General features: G+C 49.6%; 4 protein-coding genes across 4 annotated transcripts; 2 read left to right on the plus strand and 2 right to left on the minus strand.

The window, feature by feature from the left end:
* Positions 1 to 3,969: 3,969 nt before the first annotated feature.
* Positions 3,970 to 5,571, plus strand: LAJ45_05969 (uncharacterized protein; the record flags this gene model as incomplete). Its single annotated transcript, XM_046115537.1, has 5 exons — positions 3,970 to 4,014; positions 4,078 to 4,182; positions 4,242 to 4,665; positions 4,736 to 5,198; positions 5,262 to 5,571. 5 exons carry the CDS (start codon positions 3,970 to 3,972, stop codon positions 5,569 to 5,571), a joined length of 1,347 nt encoding a protein of 448 aa, XP_045971121.1.
* A 198-nt stretch (positions 5,572 to 5,769) lies between these two features.
* Positions 5,770 to 6,703, minus strand: LAJ45_05970 (uncharacterized protein; the record flags this gene model as incomplete). Its single annotated transcript, XM_046115538.1, has 3 exons — positions 5,770 to 6,156; positions 6,223 to 6,598; positions 6,678 to 6,703. The coding sequence occupies 3 exons, from the start codon at positions 6,701 to 6,703 to the stop codon at positions 5,770 to 5,772; spliced, it is 789 nt and encodes a 262-aa protein (XP_045971122.1).
* Positions 6,704 to 8,866: 2,163 nt separating this feature from the next.
* LAJ45_05971 (uncharacterized protein) lies at positions 8,867 to 17,759 on the minus strand (the record flags this gene model as incomplete). Its single annotated transcript, XM_046115539.1, has 6 exons — positions 8,867 to 10,768; positions 10,817 to 10,938; positions 10,987 to 11,433; positions 11,482 to 12,880; positions 12,935 to 16,869; positions 16,934 to 17,759. 6 exons carry the CDS (start codon positions 17,757 to 17,759, stop codon positions 8,867 to 8,869), a joined length of 8,631 nt encoding a protein of 2,876 aa, XP_045971123.1.
* Positions 17,760 to 18,483: 724 nt separating this feature from the next.
* Positions 18,484 to 19,178, plus strand: LAJ45_05972 (uncharacterized protein; the record flags this gene model as incomplete). The annotated part of the gene is made up of 3 exons (XM_046115540.1): positions 18,484 to 18,590; positions 18,879 to 18,981; positions 19,056 to 19,178. 3 exons carry the CDS (start codon positions 18,484 to 18,486, stop codon positions 19,176 to 19,178), a joined length of 333 nt encoding a protein of 110 aa, XP_045971124.1.
* Positions 19,179 to 22,352: the final 3,174 nt, after the last annotated feature.

Raw genomic sequence — 22,352 nt, forward strand, 5'->3', positions numbered from 1 at the left:
ATACACACAGGACGGTCTCCGGTGTCTTTGACCGTATCCCGCTCGGTTGTATCTCTCAAACCGGCCCGGCCCCGGCCCCTTCACTCAAAGCCTTCGGCGAAGGTTTCTACCGATGTAGCGGAAGGGTATATCCCTGATTCTCAACAGCCCTGACCGAAATCATCCCTACGGAATCTTTTCCGTACTTCGGCCGAGCCCCGGAAGCAGCTACGGTGTTAGGCCCGCACCACGGCATTGGTGGAGAGGTAGGGAAACAGCCTGTGAACATAATGGTAACAGCGCTATTGGTGGGGGACCCTGAGTTATTTTGCCAGGGCGGTGGTTTATGCAAGGGCTGATCAGCAGCGGGACGGTACGTACGGTTGTTGACCTTGGAATCACGCCTGATCACTCGTGCATTAGGACATCTCCGCGCATCGCTGTTGTGATTGTCGCGATTGTTGCAATTGAGAAACACAAAATGCGTCTAGATCCAGCTACGCTAGCCTGGGACTTCGGTTTCTGCTAACACGTACTGTTTCGGGGAGTGGAAGTAGTATCTGTTTGTAAATTGCATACAGTTCCAGTAGAATTGTACCTGCGTGTACGTAAATTAAAGTGACCCCCCGAGCCTTACGAGAAAGCCTTTGTGTGCGAAACCAGGCACAGAACATCATGACCACGACGTATTTTCTTTTCTCGTACCTGAAAGGAGGGGGTCGTGACGTTATTTGACAGCTTTACTTTTTCTTTTCCCTGACGGAGAGATCTGGTGTATCGCGCGTAACCTAGCAGGAGTCATCTACATGTAGCTAGGTGCTTTTTCTTTTCTGCCCTTTTTCATTTTTTATGGTACCACAAGACACATCTAAAAAAGCAGATGAGGAACTTCTTTACGCAACCTCGCTGACGATGATGATGGTGATGATGTCCCTGTTTCAACATCCGTATGTACAATGTCATCTGTGGCTCCCATATGTAATTATTTCTTTTTCACTGAGGTTGAACCTAGGATGAATGTGATTACGTAATCAACCATGTCACTGCCCTGCCCTCGCTCGTGAGATGTAGAGTACGAACACAATGGTCGATACTTTTTACTTACACACTTTTTTCTGACTGTGACTACTATGAATCATTCCACGTACCTGCACGGAGAGCGGGAGAAAAAATTGAATCTTCTCTCAGCCGCTACATACTCTATTCCAAACTATATCACAAAATGTGTAGAGTACCTACTTGATAGCATACATGACATGCAAAACCAAGCTACGTGGAACCCAGAATTTGGGATAATCTATTTCTGCATTTTCTTTTTCCAACAACTTCTCTGGTGACCTTACCAGAGGGGTAGCTCCTCCCCCTAGATTCGCATTTTTTATTTTTTTTCCCTGCATACAGCACTTTGAGCTGAATGGAAAAAAAATAGATGGAAAAAAAAATACACTGTATAACTGAAACAAGGTATATTCCAAATGTGGACATGAATGGGCAGAAAAGGAGGGTTGCAGTGCAGGATATCTGATAGATCTACACGGCGGCAATCTGGCAGCGTGGGCAGGCGGCCAATAAATCGTGCAGGTTTGAATTCGGGCTGGTCTGGTTGTGTTGTGAATTTGCGAGAGGGGGGGGGGGGGCAAGGCTATGTGGTCTGTGGAGGAGGAGGGTCAGGGCGGGAGGAGGAGGAGGGGAAGGCTATGACGAGTGATGGGGTGTGATCTAGGAACAACCGTGATTGGAGGCGCGCAGGGATGGAGATGGCTGGGATGCATGGGGATGCGATATAAATACAATTGAATTGGGCTAGAGCTGCCTATTTAGAGTGGGACGTGCACTCCATATTCTAATGAAGACTATATAGCTTGATAGTCTGTCTGGCGGGTCGATTTGTTGTTCTACATGGCCAAAAGGTTAATGTTAGTTGAGGATACATGTATAGAATTGCGGAACTACATGTACTTGTTTATCGTAAGATAAACCTTCGCTAACGAGCGACATGTATGCAGTTACTCAGTCAAGGATACATGTTGTATGTATGTACTTTACTACAAGGATTTTTTTGTTTACTCAGCGGTACGTCGAAACGATGTGTTTTCGTTCTATCGAATACAATTCGGCCAACGTATCAATGTGTAAGAGCCACAAGTTGGTTGAGGAATGTCTGAGCATCCCGTCAATGCCGCGCACACGTACGGCCAGACGGGCATATTGAATAACACTGATCTTCAAGGACAGCGTATACAAGTGTGTACTATCTACAAGCATAAATAACTATTCGCTTATTCGTACATATCATACAAGGTTTCCTTGACTACCCCAACCCACGAACGGTGAAGAAACAAAACCGAGTGATCATCAATGATCGTCTCCCCCGCGCGCTGATCATGGCGGTAAGTGCGCAAAACAATCAAGCAAATTAGCGACGACGTTAACGTGAAACGGTCGAATCAGCGTCCCTAGACGATTATACCTTCTCCGGACGTGGCGTTTGCTACCGGGGAGAGATATATAGGTCACTCATAAGTGGTCATATGAATCCTTATCAGAGCACTATATGGCTATAGACACATGTCACTAATATTTGCACTCTATCTGGGCTCTTGGCACATCAGTGATACTATAGTGGCACACCGGCATTGGTAATGATTGGAGGTGTTGGAACGAGAATCGTACAGAATTAAATGATACTTCTAGAATCACTAGAACTTTGTCGGTCTCGGGTATGAATCTGGCAATATAGAGTATACATGTAGTAAATGTAGCTCAAAGAATCATATTACGATTGAAATTTAACACATCATACCGAGCTTCGATCAAATTCTGATTGCAAGCCTTGAATCATATTAATTGCTAGATTTTAACGTTAACGGAGATAGCACCGTAACTAGGCTGTAGATCGGAAATTTAAATGCATATTGGTGTTGTATTAGTAGAACTTTAATTACGAAGTAACACACTCTAACTACATGTATATGTACGTGGAGCACTTTCGAGGACACCGTGGAGGGTAGCGGGCCGTCTACTGCATATATACTATCCACTCAGTGAACCGAAAGACCATCATCGCGCGTTCAGCTTGAACATTATTCCCTAAGAACGCAAGATAGAGCCTAGTGTGACGTTTCTCGGAAGATCAATCATTTTCATCAAATGACCATTCTCCTTCCCTCCTTAATCTGGAGAGACCTCGCTTGTATTACTCAGTTAAGAGGCTAGATCTTTTTTCTTGGGGAGTATCATACGTGAGTTTGGCGAACCCCAATATCGAAATCCGAAATACTAATCAGACTTCATTGGCGGACCATAGCTCAGAGTTTCAGTCCTTAGCCATCATTCTCAAATACAGGACAACCTACCACTCTTTATATCACTTTCGGGTTGCAGCTTTCCAGAACCGCCGAGACCAACGAAATAGACCGAGGGTTAGGGTTACTGCTCACCCTCCCTTGCTATCCAGGTACTCACGATCGAGAATTCAGGAACCAAAAGGCTTACTTTAGGGTGCCGAGACCCGCAAATATAAATGGCGCAAGCGCTATGTCTTTCATTCGGGACAATTATTCCGAATTTTCCGAAGCCTAGGGGGGGGCTAGATGAGTCTGATGGATGATACTTCATGCTCACCGATGGGAGGCAGGCTGCCTTTTTTTTTTTACCTCATCTCATCGCATCGTAGCTACCCGTTGCCTAACAAACCTCTCTAGAATCGGTTGTATTGTAGGCACTGTGTGGAGAGGCCTGCGAGTAACCGAATACTTAGGCTAAAGTGTAGGGTGGTTTGCTCGCAAGCTGGTTGTTCCTGAATGCTCATTCCTCCGAAGCTCTACCGACCCGCGGGGTATGCGATGACCCCGCATTAGGTAGTGAAGCTATAAAAATACAACCCCATTTACTTGAAGTTGTCGCGGTAGTCATCGATAGCTTTTCTTACAATTGAGGGTTTATATTCTATACAACAAACGTCGCAGAATCAAACATAAGTCAGACAGTATGGTCAAGATTGTAGCTTTCGAATCACGGGATGTTCGGTTCCCAGTATGTCTTGCCTTCCCAACTCGGATGAGAATATGATATAAGATACTGATGGGATGGAAACAGACATCACTCGATAAAACCGGATCAGATGCCATGAACGATGCTGGGGACTACTCCGCAGCTTACTGTATCCTAAAAACTGATGGTCCATTCGAAGGCCACGGTATGGTGCGTTGTTTACCCTTTGAAGCTAGCGTTAGCTATATAGCTGATATTTATTGTAAAAGACCTTTACCATTGGCCGCGGAAACGACGTAGTTTGCTCTGCGATCCACCACGTCGCTCAGCGCCTCGTCGGGCACGACCTGTCGGCGCTCACTGCCAACATGGGTCGTACATGGCGTCATCTGGTTGCCGACTCGCAATTGCGGTGGATTGGCCCTGAGAAGGGAGTTATCCACCTGGCTCTCGGAGCTGTGGTAAATGCGTTGTGGGATCTATGGGCTAAGACTGAGGATAAGCCGTTGTGGAAGCTGGTGGCCGATTTCACACCCGAAGAGTTTGTGAGGTGTATTGATTTCAGATATATTACGGATGCGATCACGCCAGAGGAGGCGGTGAAGATGTTAACAGAAACACTGGAAGGCAAAGACAGGAGAGTAGAAGAGGCGAGTGTGGATAGAGCCGTGCCCGCCTATACCACTAGTGCTGGTAAGTGCTATTTCCGCCTTGTATATTCGCAAGGAAGTTGAGATCTAACGATCGTGTGTGGGTGAAATAGGCTGGCTAGGCTACGGCGAAGACAAAATGCGTAGCCTCCTTCAAGAAACTCTTGAACAGGGCTACAAGCACTTCAAGATAAAAGTTGGTGGCTCCGTCGAGGAAGATCGCAGACGCCTCCGCATTGCCCGTGACATCATTGGCTACGACAGCGGAAACATCCTCATGGTGGATGCAAACCAAGTCTGGTCAGTGCCAGAGGCAATTGAGTACATGAAACAACTCGCTGAGTTCCGTCCCTGGTTCATTGAGGAACCAACCTCACCCGATGACATCCTTGGGCACGCAGCGATCCGCAAGGCCTTGAAGCCTTTGGGCGTTGGCGTTGCGACAGGAGAGATGTGCCAGAACCGGGTCGTCTTTAAGCAGTTGCTGCAGGCACAGGCGATCGATGTGTGTCAGATTGATGCATGCAGGATGGGCGGTGTGAATGAGGTGTTGGCAGTGCTCTTGATGGCGAAGAAGTAAGAAATCTACCCCCCTCGCCTTCTTGAGATATTAAGAAGGGTAAATTAACATAACTGAAGGTTCGGCGTACCAATTGTACCCCACTCCGGTGGTGTCGGGCTACCAGAGTACACCCAGCATCTGTCAACGATTGACTATGTGTGCGTATCAGGGAAACTGTCGCTGCTGGAGTATGTTGACCATCTCCATGAGCACTTCTTGCACCCGTCTGTCATTAAGGACGGATACTACACTACACCCAAGGATCCGGGTTATTCGGTGGAGATGAAGAAGGAAAGTATGGAGGAGTTTGGATTCCCGAACGGGACATTCTGGAAGAGTGAGCAAGCAAAGGGTATCTTGAATCATTTGGATGGTGTTAAGATCTAAATCAGAATGTTATTGTAGTTGTAGTAGGGTTAGGGTATGGGTTTTGGGCGAATAATTTCACAACTTCTTGGGTTCAATGATAGTTTTGAGTTTTTTTGAAACAATGTTTTTGATTGTTAAATTAACGCTTTTGAACGCCACAATACCATCAGCCCATCGAAAATGCAACTATTTCTATAGAATCAGCGCAAGTGGTTGCTAATCTGAATCACTATCACTGCCGCTATCCTGATCCTTCATTTTCACATCTTTACCACTATCACCACCGCCTTCTGCAGCGGCTTTTAGTGCTAGTTTCTTAAGTCTTTCCCTGGCCTTCTTCTTCGCCTTTTTCTCCCTATTCTTCCGGCTCTTGTCCTCTCTCTCCAGCCTTGCTCTTTCCTCGGGCGGAAAACCTGCGAACTTCTTCGTCGCATCAATCTTCCGCTGCCGCTCCTCTTCCGTAGCCTTGATCTTCTGCTGCGCTTTCCTTGTCGCGATCCGGGACTTCTTACTGGGCTTCGCGTGCTTCACATCCGCCCTCGGTTCTGGCGGTTGCGTGTGCATAGTGATGGTTATGACCTTGTGCGGGACCTTACAAGCTGGCTATTATTTCCCGCTCGCGCATTAGCAGACCGCCCACAACCACCACCACGTATCCCAAAAACATACCCAAACAACCTTCGCGCCGAGCAGCACCTCATCGGCCTCAACAATCATACCACCGGCCAGCAGCGCTTGCCGCCGCAGCGCCATGTCGGCTTCACTGAGAACATAATGCGCAACGGCACGCTTCTGCGATTTCGCTAGCGCCTCCCAGAGGTCTTCTTCGCAAGGGGGCGTGGCCTCTTTGAGGGTTACGGTCTGGCACGGACCTGAGAAGAGACTGAATTCGAGGTCTGTGTCGGCGGGGTCGTCGGCGGCGGATGGGAGGGGCGCGACAGTGACAAAGTCGAGGTCGAGGTCAAGATCGAGGGTATGCGTGTCTGAGGTAGTGGGGGAGTCGGCGGCGGGAGTGAAGTCGTCGAAGAGCTCCGCGCGGCGGACGCTGAGGTCAATTCGTTAGTAGGAGTGCGTGGGGTGGGCGGGGGTGGGGGCGCGGGGGGGAGAAGGATAGGCAGCAGTACCGTTTAGTTTCTGGGAAGTCAAACATTGCGCGCAGTGCTGTCGATGGCTGGAGGGAGGACCTGGGGTGAGGTGCGCCGCAAGTGTCTTGGGTTGTCTTGGCGCATGAAGCGTCACTCGAGTTTGGGTTGAGGTCTAGACTGCTATGTAGAGTATAATGGTGAGAGTTATTACTGCACAAGTTAATTCCGGGGAGCTCCACGGAGGAAGTTGAAGGATGCCTTCCCCCCACCTCCTCGTTCAACCCCGGATGCCCGCAAGGGGGATCTCACCCCGCGTATACGTTATGTACGGCTCGGGGGTGGCAGATCTGGGGACAGGCTGGTCGGGCTCGGGATAGATGCGTGCATATGGTGGGAGCGAATTAAAAGCTGGAGAAAAGGCACTATACATGAGTAGGTTATGCGCTCTACTGTAGTGGAGTGGCGACCGGTGTGCATGGTAGGTGGAGTGGAGCAGGCACTCCTTACTATTAATTACTCTAATGTATGTGTTCTACCAAAGAAACCCAATTCCGCTCCGCTGTACTACAGCAGGGGAAATAACATGCAGAATATGTACGCTATCTTTTCCCATGGCTTCAAACTGTTCCAACGTTAGAACCTTTCTTGGGCGGTGGGATTGCATTGCATACATACGAAACACATGTATAATTCGCCCTTGCTGCATGCAGCGGATGTGTGTGTATCGAGTACTGCTGGTGGGCTGGCCTACTCTACATAAATTATTCTGATGTTGGTACTGTGCCTAATGAAGTATTGTCAGTTAGTACCTACATAAGTCTCCATCACCATTTGGTACCAGTATACTACACCCAGCTGAACTCACCTCGTATACCCCACTGATGTACTTCAATTGCTCTAGAGCGGGTACAGTAGTATTCGGCGACCCTGCTAGATCGAGGCTTTAGCGGGGAGAGAAAAAAATGATAGACGAGATGGAAGTAGTTTAATTGGCCACGGAGCTAGATGTCTAGGGTAGGTAGAGTAGAGTACATACATGTACTTCTCTAGTCTTCTTGAATAAATTCAGCTACATAAATAAGTCTCCGGTTTCTCTAGCGTCTTTCTCGGATTCAGTTATGGCGCAGGTCGACCCTATACTAACTTATTTTCTGTCAAAAACCTGGTTTTTCCCACTCCTCGCTCTAGCTCACCAATCAAAACGCGGCCTCTACCTCTTCTCGAGAACAGAATGATGGTGCATAAAAAGCTGTGGAGGTTGCTATATGATGTGGTGTATATGCAAGCGTCTACTCTAAGAAGGCGTTGACACCGTTGAGATAAACCACCCGTACCTAGAGTGATGAATCATGGAACAAGCCAAAACATATGCAACAGCAAGGCAGAAAAAGGCAAAGAAAGTTAAATAACTTGTGTGTATCTAACTATCCCCAGAGTAGATATTCCTTGTGTGTGTGTGCATCTAACTATCTCCAGAGTAGATATTCCGACCTACTCTACTCGGGGCAGGCAATAAGAACCTGAAAATGCAAGCTGCAAGCAGGTGCTCAATTTGGTGTAGCTTTTCGCCAGCCGCGAATCAGAGGTTGTTACCATCAAAGGCCATTTTCAGGTTCTTCTTACCTGCCCCGAGTACATACATCCGCAACCACACCCGAAAGATAATTCTGCACGCGAGGCTACGTGTTGAAAGTATGTAGGTCTCAGTCTCAGTCTCAGTCTCGGCCAGGTCTCAGTCAATCTAACACCCCACGTGTTGAGGAAAAAGCAATCTGGGTGGGAGTGGGAAATCCGTCGCTCTGGATGCGGAAAGTGAGAGAAGTCAATTGATCAACAGATGTCAAGGAACCAACCCCCACACGACGGTGAGATATCGCCGAAGGAGTACTAGATGATGTGATGTGACCCCCAAATATGTTGGATTTTTTGTGTACTTCTATGTATGCAGTTTTTCGCCCAGAACACAATTGCAAAGCAAGGAGAGAAATAAATATAATGCAATCAACAAAAGGAAAAAAAAACTGAGAATAAAACCCGCAAGAGAAAGAAAAAAAAGATCCCAAAATCGCTCAAAGATTGCTCCTGAAACCATGTATAGATAGGAAAGAAAAAAATCCCATGAACAAGAAAAGAAATAAAACACCCTTAATAAACACCACCGTATTAACTATAACCAATATGCAAAAAAACAAAAAACAAAAAAAGATACAAGTTCTATATTGTCCAAATCAAGTCTTCTTCGGAAACACTCTCCTCGTTCCCCCCTGCTTCCCCAAATCTCCCATCTCCAACCTAGGGGACCCAAACTGCTGCACCTCAATTAGCTCTCCCGGAATAGCAAAGGGCTCATCTCCCAACCCCATATCGCCGCTGACGCTGCCGCCCGTCAACCTGCGTTTTCGCGCGCTCACTTTTCGGACCTCGCCGATCATCCCGTCAACCCACGCTTGGTCCTGTGGGGAAATAACAGTGTTCTTGCCCTTAGGCCCAGCCAGACCCAACGGTTTGGGTGGTGGTGCCTCCGTTGAACTGCCAGCTTCGGACGGGTCAAACGCTGACTCGCTAAATGACAAGCGGGACGCAGATCGCCGGAGAGCACCGTGTGAAGATCCTGGCCGACTCACTGGCGGTGGTGCGCCCTGCCGACTGGGCGGTCGGATTGCTCCTTGCCCCCTGCTCGGTGGCCGAACTGCAGATTGCCCTCTACTGGGCGGTCGGACTGCGGATTGCCCTCTGCTGGGCGGCCGGATTCCACTGGGCGGTGACATGCCGTTTTGGGGACTAAATGCACTCTGTCTTTGGTATGCTAGGGGCTGGAATGGCGTCAAAGCTGGGCGGTCCTTGGTTCCGTCATGACCACCTCGCATGGTAGGCGGGCTATTGACAGCTGTTGGTTGGACGAGAGATGAACTTCGTTCCCGTCCTCGAACACCCATTGATGACCCTGGACTGTTGTTGCCCATTGATGAACTCGGTCGGTTGCCTAATGATGAACCAGGGCGATTGCCCAATGACGAGCCAGGCCTGACACCGAGTGCCGAGTTTGAGCGGGATCTAAGACCCACCGCTGAAACGGAACGGGAGCGGCCTCCTGGCGGTGAGCCCGACCTGCTTTGGCCTGGAGCGGGGCTGTTGCTTCGCAGGGATGATCTGGATCTGACTGCGTGCAGTGAGTGATGTTGTGCACCACCGCCGAGGTCTTGAATCTCAATACCACCCCCGGAAACAGTTCGTCTCTTTGATCCGTGGTGTGTGGCGTACTCTTTGAGGTACTCAGCCAGGTCGGCCCATCCGCCACCAACACGGACCATAACCCTCTCGCCTCTCTCTCCTACAAGACGAATGTAGAGCTTGATAGGTGCCTGACCGTTATCACGGTGGAGATGGTAAAGTTCGATACCAGCTGAAGCATTAGACACGTGTCTTCTACCACCACGGGGGGCAAATCCGGTAGCATCAGAGACCACGGAACTGCCGGCGACAGATTTTGGTGCTGGTATACTAGAAGGAGGGAGCTCAAACGGCCTCAAAGGGCCTGATCGTTTCGACGTCTCTGTAAGCTTCTGGAGGTTCGAAGCCGTAAGACGAATCGGGGATTTAAGTGAGGTCAAAATATCATTGACCTTATCGTCCAGACTTGGCTGTGGGAACTCCAATTTTGGGGTCATGGTAAACGACTGAGAACCATCTTCACCATCTTGTGGATTCTTCTGGTACAATTTCCTGTTCCTTTCTGGTGTGACAGTGTCGATTTTCGCTGGCCGAGGAATTTGTCTCTTCTGAACGTTTAGCCTTGGAACGCCAGTACCCGTAGGGGGAGATGAGTTGCGGTCGGGGGTGAGTTCGTTTGACCGTGGCCATCGCTGCTCACTAATGACAGACCCCTCATCGTCACTGTCAATCTCCTTGTGTGGACGGCGAATGGCCTTAAGTGCAGGGCCTGTCTTTGTTGGAGTTTTTGTCGGGGATCTGGATCCCGTCCTCACTGTGGAACCCGGGGAAATGTAGTGTCCAGTCGAAGAAAGAGACCTTGGCTTTGCCATGTCAAGTGGGGCCTTTCTGATCAACTTTTGTGATTTTTCGACCTTTATAGGAGCTTTCGGTTCGGGGGTGGTGCTCCGCTTGGCAAACTTATTTGTGTCAATATAATTCTGTAAACTAGCACTTAGGTTACATACCCTATTTTGCGTAGAAGCTTCCCTGTTTCCAAGGCCCAAATCCAAACTGATAGGTCCCACTTTGAATTTGTCATTGAAGGAACGTCTCCTAGCGCTTGGGCTATCTTGTACACTCAGTCCTCCTTTTAACATTAGATTGCTTGATTTCCCTGACTTCTTTGAAGGTGTACCAAATGCATGAGTGTCTGACGGAAAACTTCCATCACGGGGCGAGTAAGGCGTCTGGACTTCCGTAATACTATCAAGTCCACCTAACGCCCCTGGCCGCCTCTTGGACTTTGGTGTAGACTTTGCAACAGGCACCACTTCAAGATCTGAGATGTCTTCTGCATCGTCATCCTCCATGGGATAGCCGTTCGCGTCGATTCTCAAATTGGAGGGGGGAGACCCGCCGGCGTACGAACCTGATGGGCTGTCATCTTCGAAAACGGGAGAATTTACGACATTATCCCATGCCCCATTGGTGGTTTTGGGCGTGCCTGTATCTTCAAAATCAGACCTATCCCCAGGTGTTGAGGGAGCTATAAGGATACAAGGCAGGCCGTCAAAAGAACTATCTGACAGTTCTTGATCGGAGCTTTGCCTAGTCTGAGGAAGTTCATATTCTCCCGAATTATCTTCGAAAAGTCAGTATACTGCCAATAAAAGGGTAAAACAACACTTACCATTGCCATTGAGTGCTTTTTGCAAAGAGAGATGGGCGGCTAGGTTCTCGACTGCTACTAGATCTTCCTCCAGATCCGAGTACGATTCAGAGACGTTTCCCTGTGATTTTGACATATCCGGGGAGATTTCTGGACTTGTTGATTCTTGTGACCATGGTGTAGGTGGGACTTCCTGATTCGTTTCGGGAGTTTTATATTTAGCCTGGTGTAGAACAGATGATGATCGTGAAGATATAGGTGTCAAGGTTATAGATGGAGGAACAGATGGCTGGTTTTTCCGTGCTTCCGCATAAGCCATGTTCTCACTTCCAAAACTCCCGGAGTCCTCATCGGATTCTTTGAAAGGAATTTTAGTGAGCGAAAGATCTTGGTAATCCTCGGTAATATCATCTCCCGAGAGGAAATCTCCCTCTGAGTTCGAACCATGGTGATTCGAGAACTGTGCCCGCCCCCGCCTTTCTTCCTCCTCCTCCCTCAACCGCTCCACCTCAAGCCTATCATTTTCAATTCGCTGCTCCATTGCAAGCCTTTCTGCTTCTTGGGCTGCCAATCGCTCCTGCTCCCGCTTCACCAAAGCCAAGTCTTCTAATCTTTGCCGCTCATCCTCAGCGAGACGTCTTCGGAGATCCATCTCTTCAAAAGTGAGATCCGATTCATTTTCGGCATGTGCGAAACGCTTCTTTTCTATCTCTTCCTCGTGGGCCCATCTCTTCTCTTGAGCGGCGATCTGCCGGTGGATCTTCTCTTCCTCTTGTATGGCCTGCTTGTATGCTGCTTCCTCGTTAATCTCCCAACACCGCTCTTGCTCAAGGGCATGGAGGCGCTCTCGTTCTAGTTCTGAGGCGAGCTTTTTCTCCTGCATCTCCTTCTCAGCCTTGAATCTTGCTTCAAACTCAGAAATTATTTTCCTCTGTTCTTTCTCGTCAATGGCTTGTTGTCTTTGGTATTTAGCTTCTGCCTCAAGGGCTGCCCGTTTGATCTCAGAAATCGGCTGAGGTTGCATTTCATCACCTGAGTCCATTGAATCGTTGAAAGCAGATTCTTTGTCTTCCTTCTCCTTCTCCCTTTCTGCTTCAGAAATTGCCTCCTGAGCTTCAATCTGTAACTGGGCGATAAGCTGGCGTTCTGTTTCTGCTTCGGCTTCAATTATTGCTTGCTGCTCAGCCATTTGTCGTTGAATCTGTTCGTTGATCCTTCGCTCCTCCTCCTCTATGCGCTCCATATCTTTTTGTTCCTGCTCTCTGACCATTCTTTGAATTTCTTCGTCGCCTATGGCACGCTGCAATTGCCTCTCGAGTTCGGCTTGGATTTCAGTCTCTACTTCAGCCTCAGCAGCTAAGCGGACGTCGTCCAGGTCTGCGAGTCGTTTGTTCTCGGATCTCTGAGCCTCGGCAATTATCTGTGCTTCTGATTTAGCTAATTTACTCTGCTTAGTTTCAGCGGCAAGTCTTACCTCATCTTCCTGTTGACGCTCAGCCTCCTCGGCAGCTGCAATAGCGGCAATTTGTTCAGATTCAAGCTCAAGACGGGACGCTTCTAGAGCAGCGAGACGTTGAATCTCAGCTTCCTGTGCGACCTTCAATCCCTCAAGCTCCAAATTTATGAGTCGCTCGTTCTCGGCTTCCTGTACAACGGCCCTGAGTCGGTCAACTTCAAGCTGTACTATACGTTGAAGTTCTTCCTCCTCTCGCTCGGCATGTTCAGCTTTGATCTTTGCTAGTCGCTCAAGTTCAATTATGCGCTGATGCGCAACATCTTCCTCGGCAAGTCTAACTGCATCAGCGTGAAACTCGGCGTTCCGTCGAGCGTCCTCCTCAATAGCCTTACGACGTTCATCTTCAAGCTTGAACACGCGTTGACGTTCTGCCTCCTCCCGTGCAGCCTTTTCGGCCTCAATAACGGCAAGGAGTTCAAGTTCGGCCATACGTTGACGCGCAGCTTCTTCCTCGGCCCGTCTTATTGCTTCGGCGTGAAGTTCAGCATTAATCCGAGCCTCTTCTTGTATGGCTCTCCGGCGGTCCTCTTCGAGTTTGCGGTCTTCTTGAATCAGGGCGTAGGCAGCTGCCTCTGCATGTCTAGCCTCCTCTGCGGCTTCAGCCTCTAGCACAGCAAAACGTTCGGTCTCAGCTTGTCGCTCGAGCTCCTGGCGCTGTTTCTCTGTTTCCTCTTCAGCCTTGAGGCGGGCAGATTCTTCTTCAAGGACCCGTAGACGCTCGGCCTTTTCCTCGGCTTCAGCCTCTAACCTAGCAATCTCAAGGGCTGCAGCTCTTTCCTCTTCTTGACGTTGACGTTCTGTTTCCTCTTCAGCCTTGATGCGCTCGGCCTCAATCGCAGCGAGTCTCTCAGCCTCTGCTTGTCTCTCTCGTTCGGCTTCCTCGGCCTGTCGTCGCTGCTCTTCTTCGGCTGCCAGACGGGCCATTGCAACAGCCGCAACTCTCTGAACTTCTATTTGACGTTTTGCCTCTAATTCCTCCTTAGCGAGTCTCAGACGCTCTGCTGCGATATCGGCCTCGGCTTGACGTTTTCGCTCCTCTTCCTCGAAGTAGAGTCTTTGGCGCTCTTCTTCGGCAGCGAGTCTTTCGGCCTCTACCTGTCGTTCGCTCTCCTCCTCCTCAGAGATTAGCCGTAGGCGTTCAGCCTCGGCTTCTTCTTCTGCTTTGACATGGGCGGCTTCAATGGCGGCGAGTCTTTCGTCTTCTTCTTCAATGAGTCGTAGACGTTCAGCCTCAGCTTCCTCTTCAGCTTCAAGACGAGCAGCCTCAATGGAAGCGAGTCTTTCACGTTCCTCTTCCTCTTGAATCATTCTGGAGCATTCGGCTTCTTCATCGGCCTCGATACGTGCCGCTTCAAGAGCAGCAAGTCTCTCAGCTTCTGCTTCCTCTTGAATCATTCTAAAGCGTTCAGCTTCTTCTTCGGCTTGCTCTTCAGCTTCGACGCGAGCAGCTTCTTCAGCGGCCAGTCTATCACGTTCTTCTTCTTCTGCAATCAATCGCAGGCTCTCGGCTTCAGCGTCCTTCTCAGCCTGTAGTCGTGCAGCTTCTTCCACGGCAGCGAGTCTTTTAGACTCAGCTTGCCGTTCCAGCGCTGCCTCCTCTTCAGCGAGTCTTTGACGCTCGGCTTCGGCTTCGGCTTCGGCTGCGAGTCTATCCATCTCCGCTCGGCGTTCACGTTCTGCCTCCGCTTCGGCTTTAACTCGCGCAGCTTCAGCGACAGCACGCCTTTCAACCTCTGCTATACGTTCCTGCTCAAGCAGCGCTTGCTTTTCGGCTTCAAATAGTCTGCTTCGTTCCTCCTCTTCTTCCGCCATTTGTTGACGAGCTTGTTCTGCAATGATCGATGCCTCCTGAGCGAGGAGTCTCTGGTGCTCTGCCTCGGTAGCGAGGTTAACAGCCTCAAGTACAGAAACCCGTTCAATCGACGCTCGTCTTAGACGCTCTGCCTCCTCTTCCTCCTCAATCTTAAGACGGAGTTCTTCCTGTGCCAATCGCTCCTCTTCTTCTTCGCGTGCCTTCCTCTCCCGCGCTTCCTCTTCTATCATTCGCTTGCGCTCGGCTTCCGCAACCTTTTTCCTTTCCTCTACTTCTCTGGCCGCCCGCTCTACTTCTCTGAGTCGTTCCGCCTCTGCTAGCTTCATCTTGACCGCATTTATCTTCTCGGTGCGTTCCCTCTCTGCCTCTTCCAACTTCGACAATCGTTCGGTTTCTGCGTTGACCGCCTCGATCATTTCCCGCTCTTCCTCCTCCTTCTTTCGCGCCTCCTCCTTCTTGGCCTCCTCCTCCTTCTTTGCACGACTTTTCTTGCTTTCTGCCTTTGGAGATTTGAAGAATGAGCGTGCAGCGGCAAGGATATTGACTTTAGGCTTGGGAGTGGTCTTTTTGACCTCCTTTGCCTCCTCCTGTGTATTCTCGGCTTCCGGGCGTTTTGGTGTTTCGGGAGACGGTGGTTCGCGGCGGGCGGTGGCTGCAAAAACTTGTGCTGTTGGCGGAAGTTTCGGGACCGGCATACATGGCATTGAGGGCTGTCTCCGGAGGAGTGGCGGGCCGTGTTGGAATGCGGCCATGAGGGCTGGTGTGGTCATTGGGGTATGGAAAGGAGTCGAGGATTGGCGCCGGAGTGGCGGTTGGTCTCCGAACATGAGAGATGCCGGGAACTGGATTGTAGGAGTTGCGGATCCCCGGCGCGAAGAGGAGGCCTCTGAATCCGGTTGTGGGGAGAATGGAACTCTCGGCGTCGGCATAGGTGTGTGGAATTGTGTGGGTGTTATGGAGCCATCGGAGTCTGAGGTTGTTGCCTGGTTTAGTGCGGTGGTAATTCCAGGTGTGGGCATGGGAGTGTAGTAGTCTGTTGCTGTGGAGTCCTTTCGGAGCTGATCGTGATCTTGCACTTGCATAATTCCCGGTGTGGGCATGGGTGTATGGAAAGCTGTTGATGCCTCAGGCTGGGCGTTGTTTCCGAGTGATAGCTCGTGGTCTAGCGCTGGGAACGCATCGATAGAGCTACTTCCACCCCCACCTATCCGAAGGCCTCTCCTTGATCTCTCAAACACGTCGGCATGACGCATATCTTCCGCCTCACTATCAGAATTATCCCTGGAGAACAATCTATCTTTCTCTACACCCTCGAGTCTCATTAATAACTCATCCATCTCTCTAGGCTCATAGTCGTTCTCGTCACCACTTGCGTCCTCATCGTAATTATCTCCGACAAGTTCGATATTCTCCGTGACCTCCTCATTTGCCTCCATTGTTTCCCGGAGACCTCGCTCTGTCTCTTCGGCACGCTCCATGACGCTCTCTGCCACACACTCGGCGCCCCTTGCTTCCTCCGCATACCTCTGCTGCTCTTCAACGAGTCTATTTCTTTCCATCTCTCGTAACAGCTCCTCCCTCTTTGTTTCCTTCTGTCGCAGCTCTTCCAGCCTTAACTTTCCGGCAATGACGACCCGTTCACCGTCCATCTCCCATGCGCCCACCCGTTCCTCAACATCCTCTAACTCCGTGATCCACAGGTCCGGCAAGACGTCTTCGCGGCCCTCCAGTGCATCCAGCATAGTATCCATCAGTCTGCCGGCTGTCGCGACCTTCGCTGTAATGGTTTCCTGCATTAGTCCGAATGTCGATTCTTCCAGCCCGCGCCACTCGTCATCGGATGTGTCCTGAGATGGCGCTATGCTAGGGTGGTTGATCGCCGCGTATCCGGCGTCGAGAGAATCTTTTGCAATCTGGAGCCATCGCAAGAAAACAGGTACAAGTCGGAGGACCGCAAGTCGGACCGCCCAGACGGACAGCAATTTTGTGAGACGATGTAGAGGCGGGAGGAGTTGTAATGTTATGGCTGTGATGATGGCCGAGGAATCGGTAAGCGGGTTGGATATTCCGGTGCGATATGCTGACGCGATGGGTTAATTAATTGGATCAAGAGCGATATATGAGGATTTACAGGGATAATTTACCAAGGACTTTGCTCTTGAGGGCTTCAACATCAAGCTCTTCGATCTCGGATTTGATTTGCTCAATCCTTTCGAGATACTGCTCGATCGTAATTTTTTTCAGCGAGCCGCAGTACTCACTCTCGTCAATTTCCTCCTCATCCTCCTCATCCGTGGACTCTCCGTCGTATTCGTCGTAAAGCGGCCTGTTACCCTTTGAGGGTGTCACAGCTGTACCCGTCCGTTGCTTCTGCAGATTCAACTGATATGGTGTGGGCGGTTTTGAGTTCCTCTTTTTTATCAACAGGTTCCTCGCTTCCTCCTCTTCTGAATTCTCGCCTTCCTCATCCTCCTCCGCAATAGATCCCATCTCGGTGCCGACACTTATTATACTGACTTTCCTTCGTTTCTTGGGCCGCGGCGGTAGATATCCATCACCGGCGTCCCGACCCTTTGATCGCCTCCATTGCACATTCCAGCCCTCGACCTCGCGCAGCCATTCCCCGACTCTCACGATACCCTCCGCGGCGCGGATACTCCATTCTTTTTCTGCGGGTGTGAAGCCGAATTCTGGGTCGTTTGAGAGCCGAGCGATCGTGGCCGGGGTTAGGCGAGATAGTAGCGGGTCGTTGGCGAGGAGGCTTTGTATCCGTGTCTGCCGGGATGTGCGGGTCGGCGATCCGGCGGGACTAGAGATGTTGCTACGGGCCGGCGATGTCAGGGTTGACCGAGGCGGGCGATAGTAGTGGCTTTGGATGGGGAGAGTTTGAAGGATTGGGGTTTCCGGGGGCGACATAAGGGTCTGTGAAGTGAGCGGAGAGGGTTTGGAGGGGCGAAAGAGAGACGTCATTATGGAGGTAAGTGATAGTGAGACCGATAGTGATAGTGATAGGGACGAGCTGTGCACAGGTAGGGGATTGTTATCTCTCTCGGAGGTGACGGACGTTACGATGAAGACTGGTCCGGTCTGGGGGGGGAAGATTCAGATTATTGTAGAGTACACGGGCCTCTCAAGGAATGCTCAGTAGCACAATTCGTATTGTATAACTTGATTGAAAGACTGATTGGGCTGGACTGACTGACTGACTGACTGAATGCTTGATGATGTATGTCTGTCTGCCTGTCCGCCTGCCTGTATGTATGTCCGTGATATGTCTGCCAGTGTATATATGCAGCGGCTCTTTGATCTCGGACAAGGCAATAAAAATAAAATAAAAACTATCGCAAATAGATAAATGAAAGAAAAAAAGACAGCCCTCCTTACTCCTGAAATAAAACACACGAACTTAACAAGTCAAGCAAGCAGGAAAGAAAGAAAGAGAGAGAAAGGAAGCCTACAACCCTCCCTCCCCCCCCACAAGCAAGCACAAGGGCAATCAGTTCGCGTGTCCGCCAGCGTGTGGGCTACCCGGTTCCCTCGATGACGACTGGCCGATCACCGGGCGAATCAGAGGAAATATGCGCGTTGTGGGTGTAGGTGTAGGGATCCTTAGTTGTGCTGATGGGTTTTGGGAAAGGACTGCATCATCATCGTACATGGCGGCTACAGGTGTGGAGAGGAGGTGCGAGTTGAGATGTATATAAAGAACGAAACAGAGGCAGATGAGACGAACGAGAGACAGAGCGACACGACCGACGAGTCGAGGGAAATCGGGAGAGATTCGTTTATCCCAGCTTACCCGTCCGTATCCGGAGCGAGGCCGTGTAGATCGCTCATTTATTTCGCGCCCATAACCACCACCACCAGAAGCTCTACCTACAACTCGATCTTTCTACCAGTGCTCCGCGCCGAGAGAGAGCTAGTAGGCGCACTAGTAAGTGTAATGTAAATGTCATATCGGTATGGTTGTATGTAGGGGGAATTAAACAACCGTTTCTGCCTGTCGTGTCCCCGTATCCAATCTGCCAGCAATTGTTTCCCCCACCCTCCTCCGCCCACTTGATGAGCTGGAGCTGAGACCCCTCTCAGCTTCCACCATTCGTTGGCCACGGCTCACGACAGCGTTGTCATTGACAGGGGGTTGGTTACCAGGGGTGCGGTGTGGTGTCTTGGTGTCTTGGCTCGATATGAGGTCTGGAGTCTAGACAAAATAACCCATCCCAAATTTAGGCGAATGAGAAGGTCCTCGCTAATATGGAGGTTCAGGCGATGGGGGATAAAGGTCATTCAGTTCATATGGAAACCGGTGCACCAGGGCCGGGAGCTTCGTCTCCAAATCTCCGGCATTTGTTTGTTTTTGGGGGCGCACAGACGGATCGAATTGACTGATTGACCTGATGTGCTCGAGTTGGGGGGTTTCAGCCGAGAGCTCACTCACGTGTGTGCGCTGGAATGCTCGAGTGAGGTTTCGTGATTGTAGTGAATGAGGCTGGGATAGTATAAATAACAAGACTGGTGGTTAGTAGAGTATCAAAAGTGTAGGCAGTATTTTTGAGATACGAGGCTGTGTGGCGCGAAAGCACGGGAATCTCGTTGGATGAGATGAGACATTTTGTCTCGCCTAGTTTTTGGTATTCTGGAAGATGCCATATCGATCGTTTGCCTCATCCCGCACTCTGAAAGCGGATGTACTCGTCATAGAGATATTCTTATGCAAGGCAACACCATAGAATTCCTTGAGCGTACGTATCCCAAGCTAGCGGTATCAGCATAAATTCCGATAGGTTATAAATCGATAGCTGGCTCAGATCATTGCGCTGTGTGAAGATCCTGGGTGATCTGATATTTGACCTTAAAACAGTATCTTCACTAAAAACTGGTGCACTATTGTGTAGCACTGAGCTCTGGTTCATAATGGAATCAAGATTAAAAGCCCCGGTTTGCGAGCTCTGGTCTGATTGGGTTCATCCTTCTTGATTATAAAATCTTGACAACGCCAACGTCTCTGTGCCAGTATGTCATCGCAATTGCGCAATGAGCTTCAGAGGGCTTTCTGAGTAAGGCTGTTTAAGACAAAATCGGTCTGGCCAATAATAAACGATCAATCCAAAAGAAAACAAATGGCCTATGAATTGAATTCCTTCAAGTTCCTGGATGAGGTTAGTCTAGCTCTATTATCCAAACTGTTAGTTCCTGTGTGCTGAGGTAGGGTTGTCGTTCAGCGCTGTCACTCAGTGCTAAACCTTTGCTAAGTACTGCCATGAACAAATATTTATCGGTCTAATTATTTAAAACGGACCCGTTCAAAACAGTGCTTAACCTTGTACGACCCCTAAAAGAAATATAAAAGAGTGGCTATAGTCCACCCGCAAACATATATAAACCAGGAAGATGAACATCGAGTGCTATTGAGTTAGCTCCAGTCCATATGGGAGGATTGACGGTTGAGGCATATTCTCAACGGACGAAAAATTCCAGAGAGGTCTTTCTGTTGTGGATGCTAAGAATTCAGGCCCTGATATCCACCATCCAGTATATAGCCTCAGAGCTCCAACTGATCAGTCGCTATCCATTTAGTATATTTTTGTTGAAATTTGAAACTTAATCACTATGTTTTGAAAGATTAGTATGCTCTGTTGTGTATGTAATACTCGACATGGCCCAATATTATGCAAAGAGGTATAAATATACCCCCTGCCTAAAGGAATATTTCCCGGTAGTGTTTTCTTTTGATTTACTCTATTCCTTCTTCTCTTTCTTTCTTGATTCATCAGGAAGGGGATTATTTCTACGTACACACCGAGATCTCGGAGACGATAGTTGATACCTGGTTGATATATCCAAAGCCTCGAAGGAAGCATAGGGAGCCTGTTCCGCGAGGAATTTGATAGAATATCTAGCAATTGCTACGTTAATGGTGCGGGGTGTGCGCTAACTACCCCGTCCAGGAAGACAGGAAGACTACCTGGGGTTGAAGCTAGATAGCGGCGCTTTTTAGCTGAGCCTATCTATTACTCACACCGTAGATATATGGAGTAATTCTCCAGTAAATCGTAGCTACCCTTGACTCATTAACTAATTAGCGAATATATCCTTGTAGTTGATACTGAAGCCATCTGCCGTGCTTTTGTATCTGTTTCTACGCCAGGGTAGTGTGTGCGAGTGTAACCAGCTGGCTATCGAAAGCTCTGGATCCTTCCAGTCAAGACTGTCTAGGTGAAAAGCCCCAAAATTATATCTGAGGTCTAAGCTATGAAATCAACCGAGTATTGGAAGTCCTAAAGGTGGCCGAGTCTAGTTCACCGCCATTAACTTTAAACCTGCTTAAACAATCGTATTCACTAGTTATATCTTGGAGAAAGCGTAATATACCTACCAGCGGGCCAAAAGCTCCTTCCGGAAATTTCTATACATCAACTATAGGTGCTAATTGGTAGGGAGCCTGATCAAGTCAAACTGAACATCTGAATTAGTCCGTGCGGATAGCCCCTTCATGATTTCTGCCCAGGGGACCATCGGCTCTTCCCTTTGAAGCTGTAGTAAGTTTCATGTCCGAGTTTTTAAAGACCATAGAAGACAAATATCCTTGGCTAACCGGCCATTATGTATAGTTATGGCCCATCCAACAGTTTGGTTGGACGGAAAACTTCAATTCCCACGGCATGGAAGGTGAGCCGTCTTAGATACTCCACTGGCACACTAGGAGTGGTGCGTACCCCACCATCTCGAACGAACATATTTCGCCCGGTAATGTTAGAGTAGCTAAACGTACATGCATTTTTAAGGCCACGGGGAACTGTACCCGCCCCGCTCCTTGGCGCAGTAGCGTTTGCTGCTCCGAGGTTTTATCTGTCGGTTAACCGCTTAATTTCGTTCCTGAAGGAGCTCGAGAACAGGACCGTGCATGCGTTGACCTTCCTTTATATGAGGCCATTGATACCTGGGATAAGAATTTAGACGCTAGTGGCGGTTTTGACGAAGACGATGACTGCGCTGATGCGAACGGAGGAGAGGGCGATGAAGGGGCGATAGGCAGTTCCGGTAATTGTGGTAGTGGAGGTGTTTTTGGGGGAACGGGGTGGCGGGGTAGCGGGGTGGTGGTGGTGGTGGTGGTGGTAGTGGGAAGACAGGTGACGTTATAAACACCAAGTCACCCAACCCTTTCATCATGATAAGACAAGACAACCACACCAGGGCCAAATCTCACCAGCCCTAAGATGTCCTGCCTAATCAGGTATTTTCTATCTTTGATGTTTCGCCCTGTTACCCAGACGATGCAAACGTGCGCCCCGGCCGTGTTGAAGGGGGCTCCCTTTCTATTGACTCCTACTTCATCCACCTACCACTTGGTACCGCGGTTCGAGATTGAAGATACCGGCGTTATAACGTATGTTGGTACCCTTCCACCAAGTTTACCGTCTTTTTTTCAGCCGCTGACCAACACAGAACAATGCCAAACCCGGCACCGGCGCAGACCGAGCTCACGGTACCCCGAGCGGGATGGTAGACCCATACTCGGCCCCAGAGACCCTACTCCATGTTACGTACGGGATAGGCCTAGAG

The sequence above is a fragment of the Morchella importuna genome, assembly GCF_003444635.1.
Source record: "Morchella importuna strain M04M26 chromosome Unknown Morimp01GS017, whole genome shotgun sequence".
Taxonomy (NCBI): Eukaryota; Fungi; Ascomycota; class Pezizomycetes; order Pezizales; family Morchellaceae; genus Morchella; species Morchella importuna.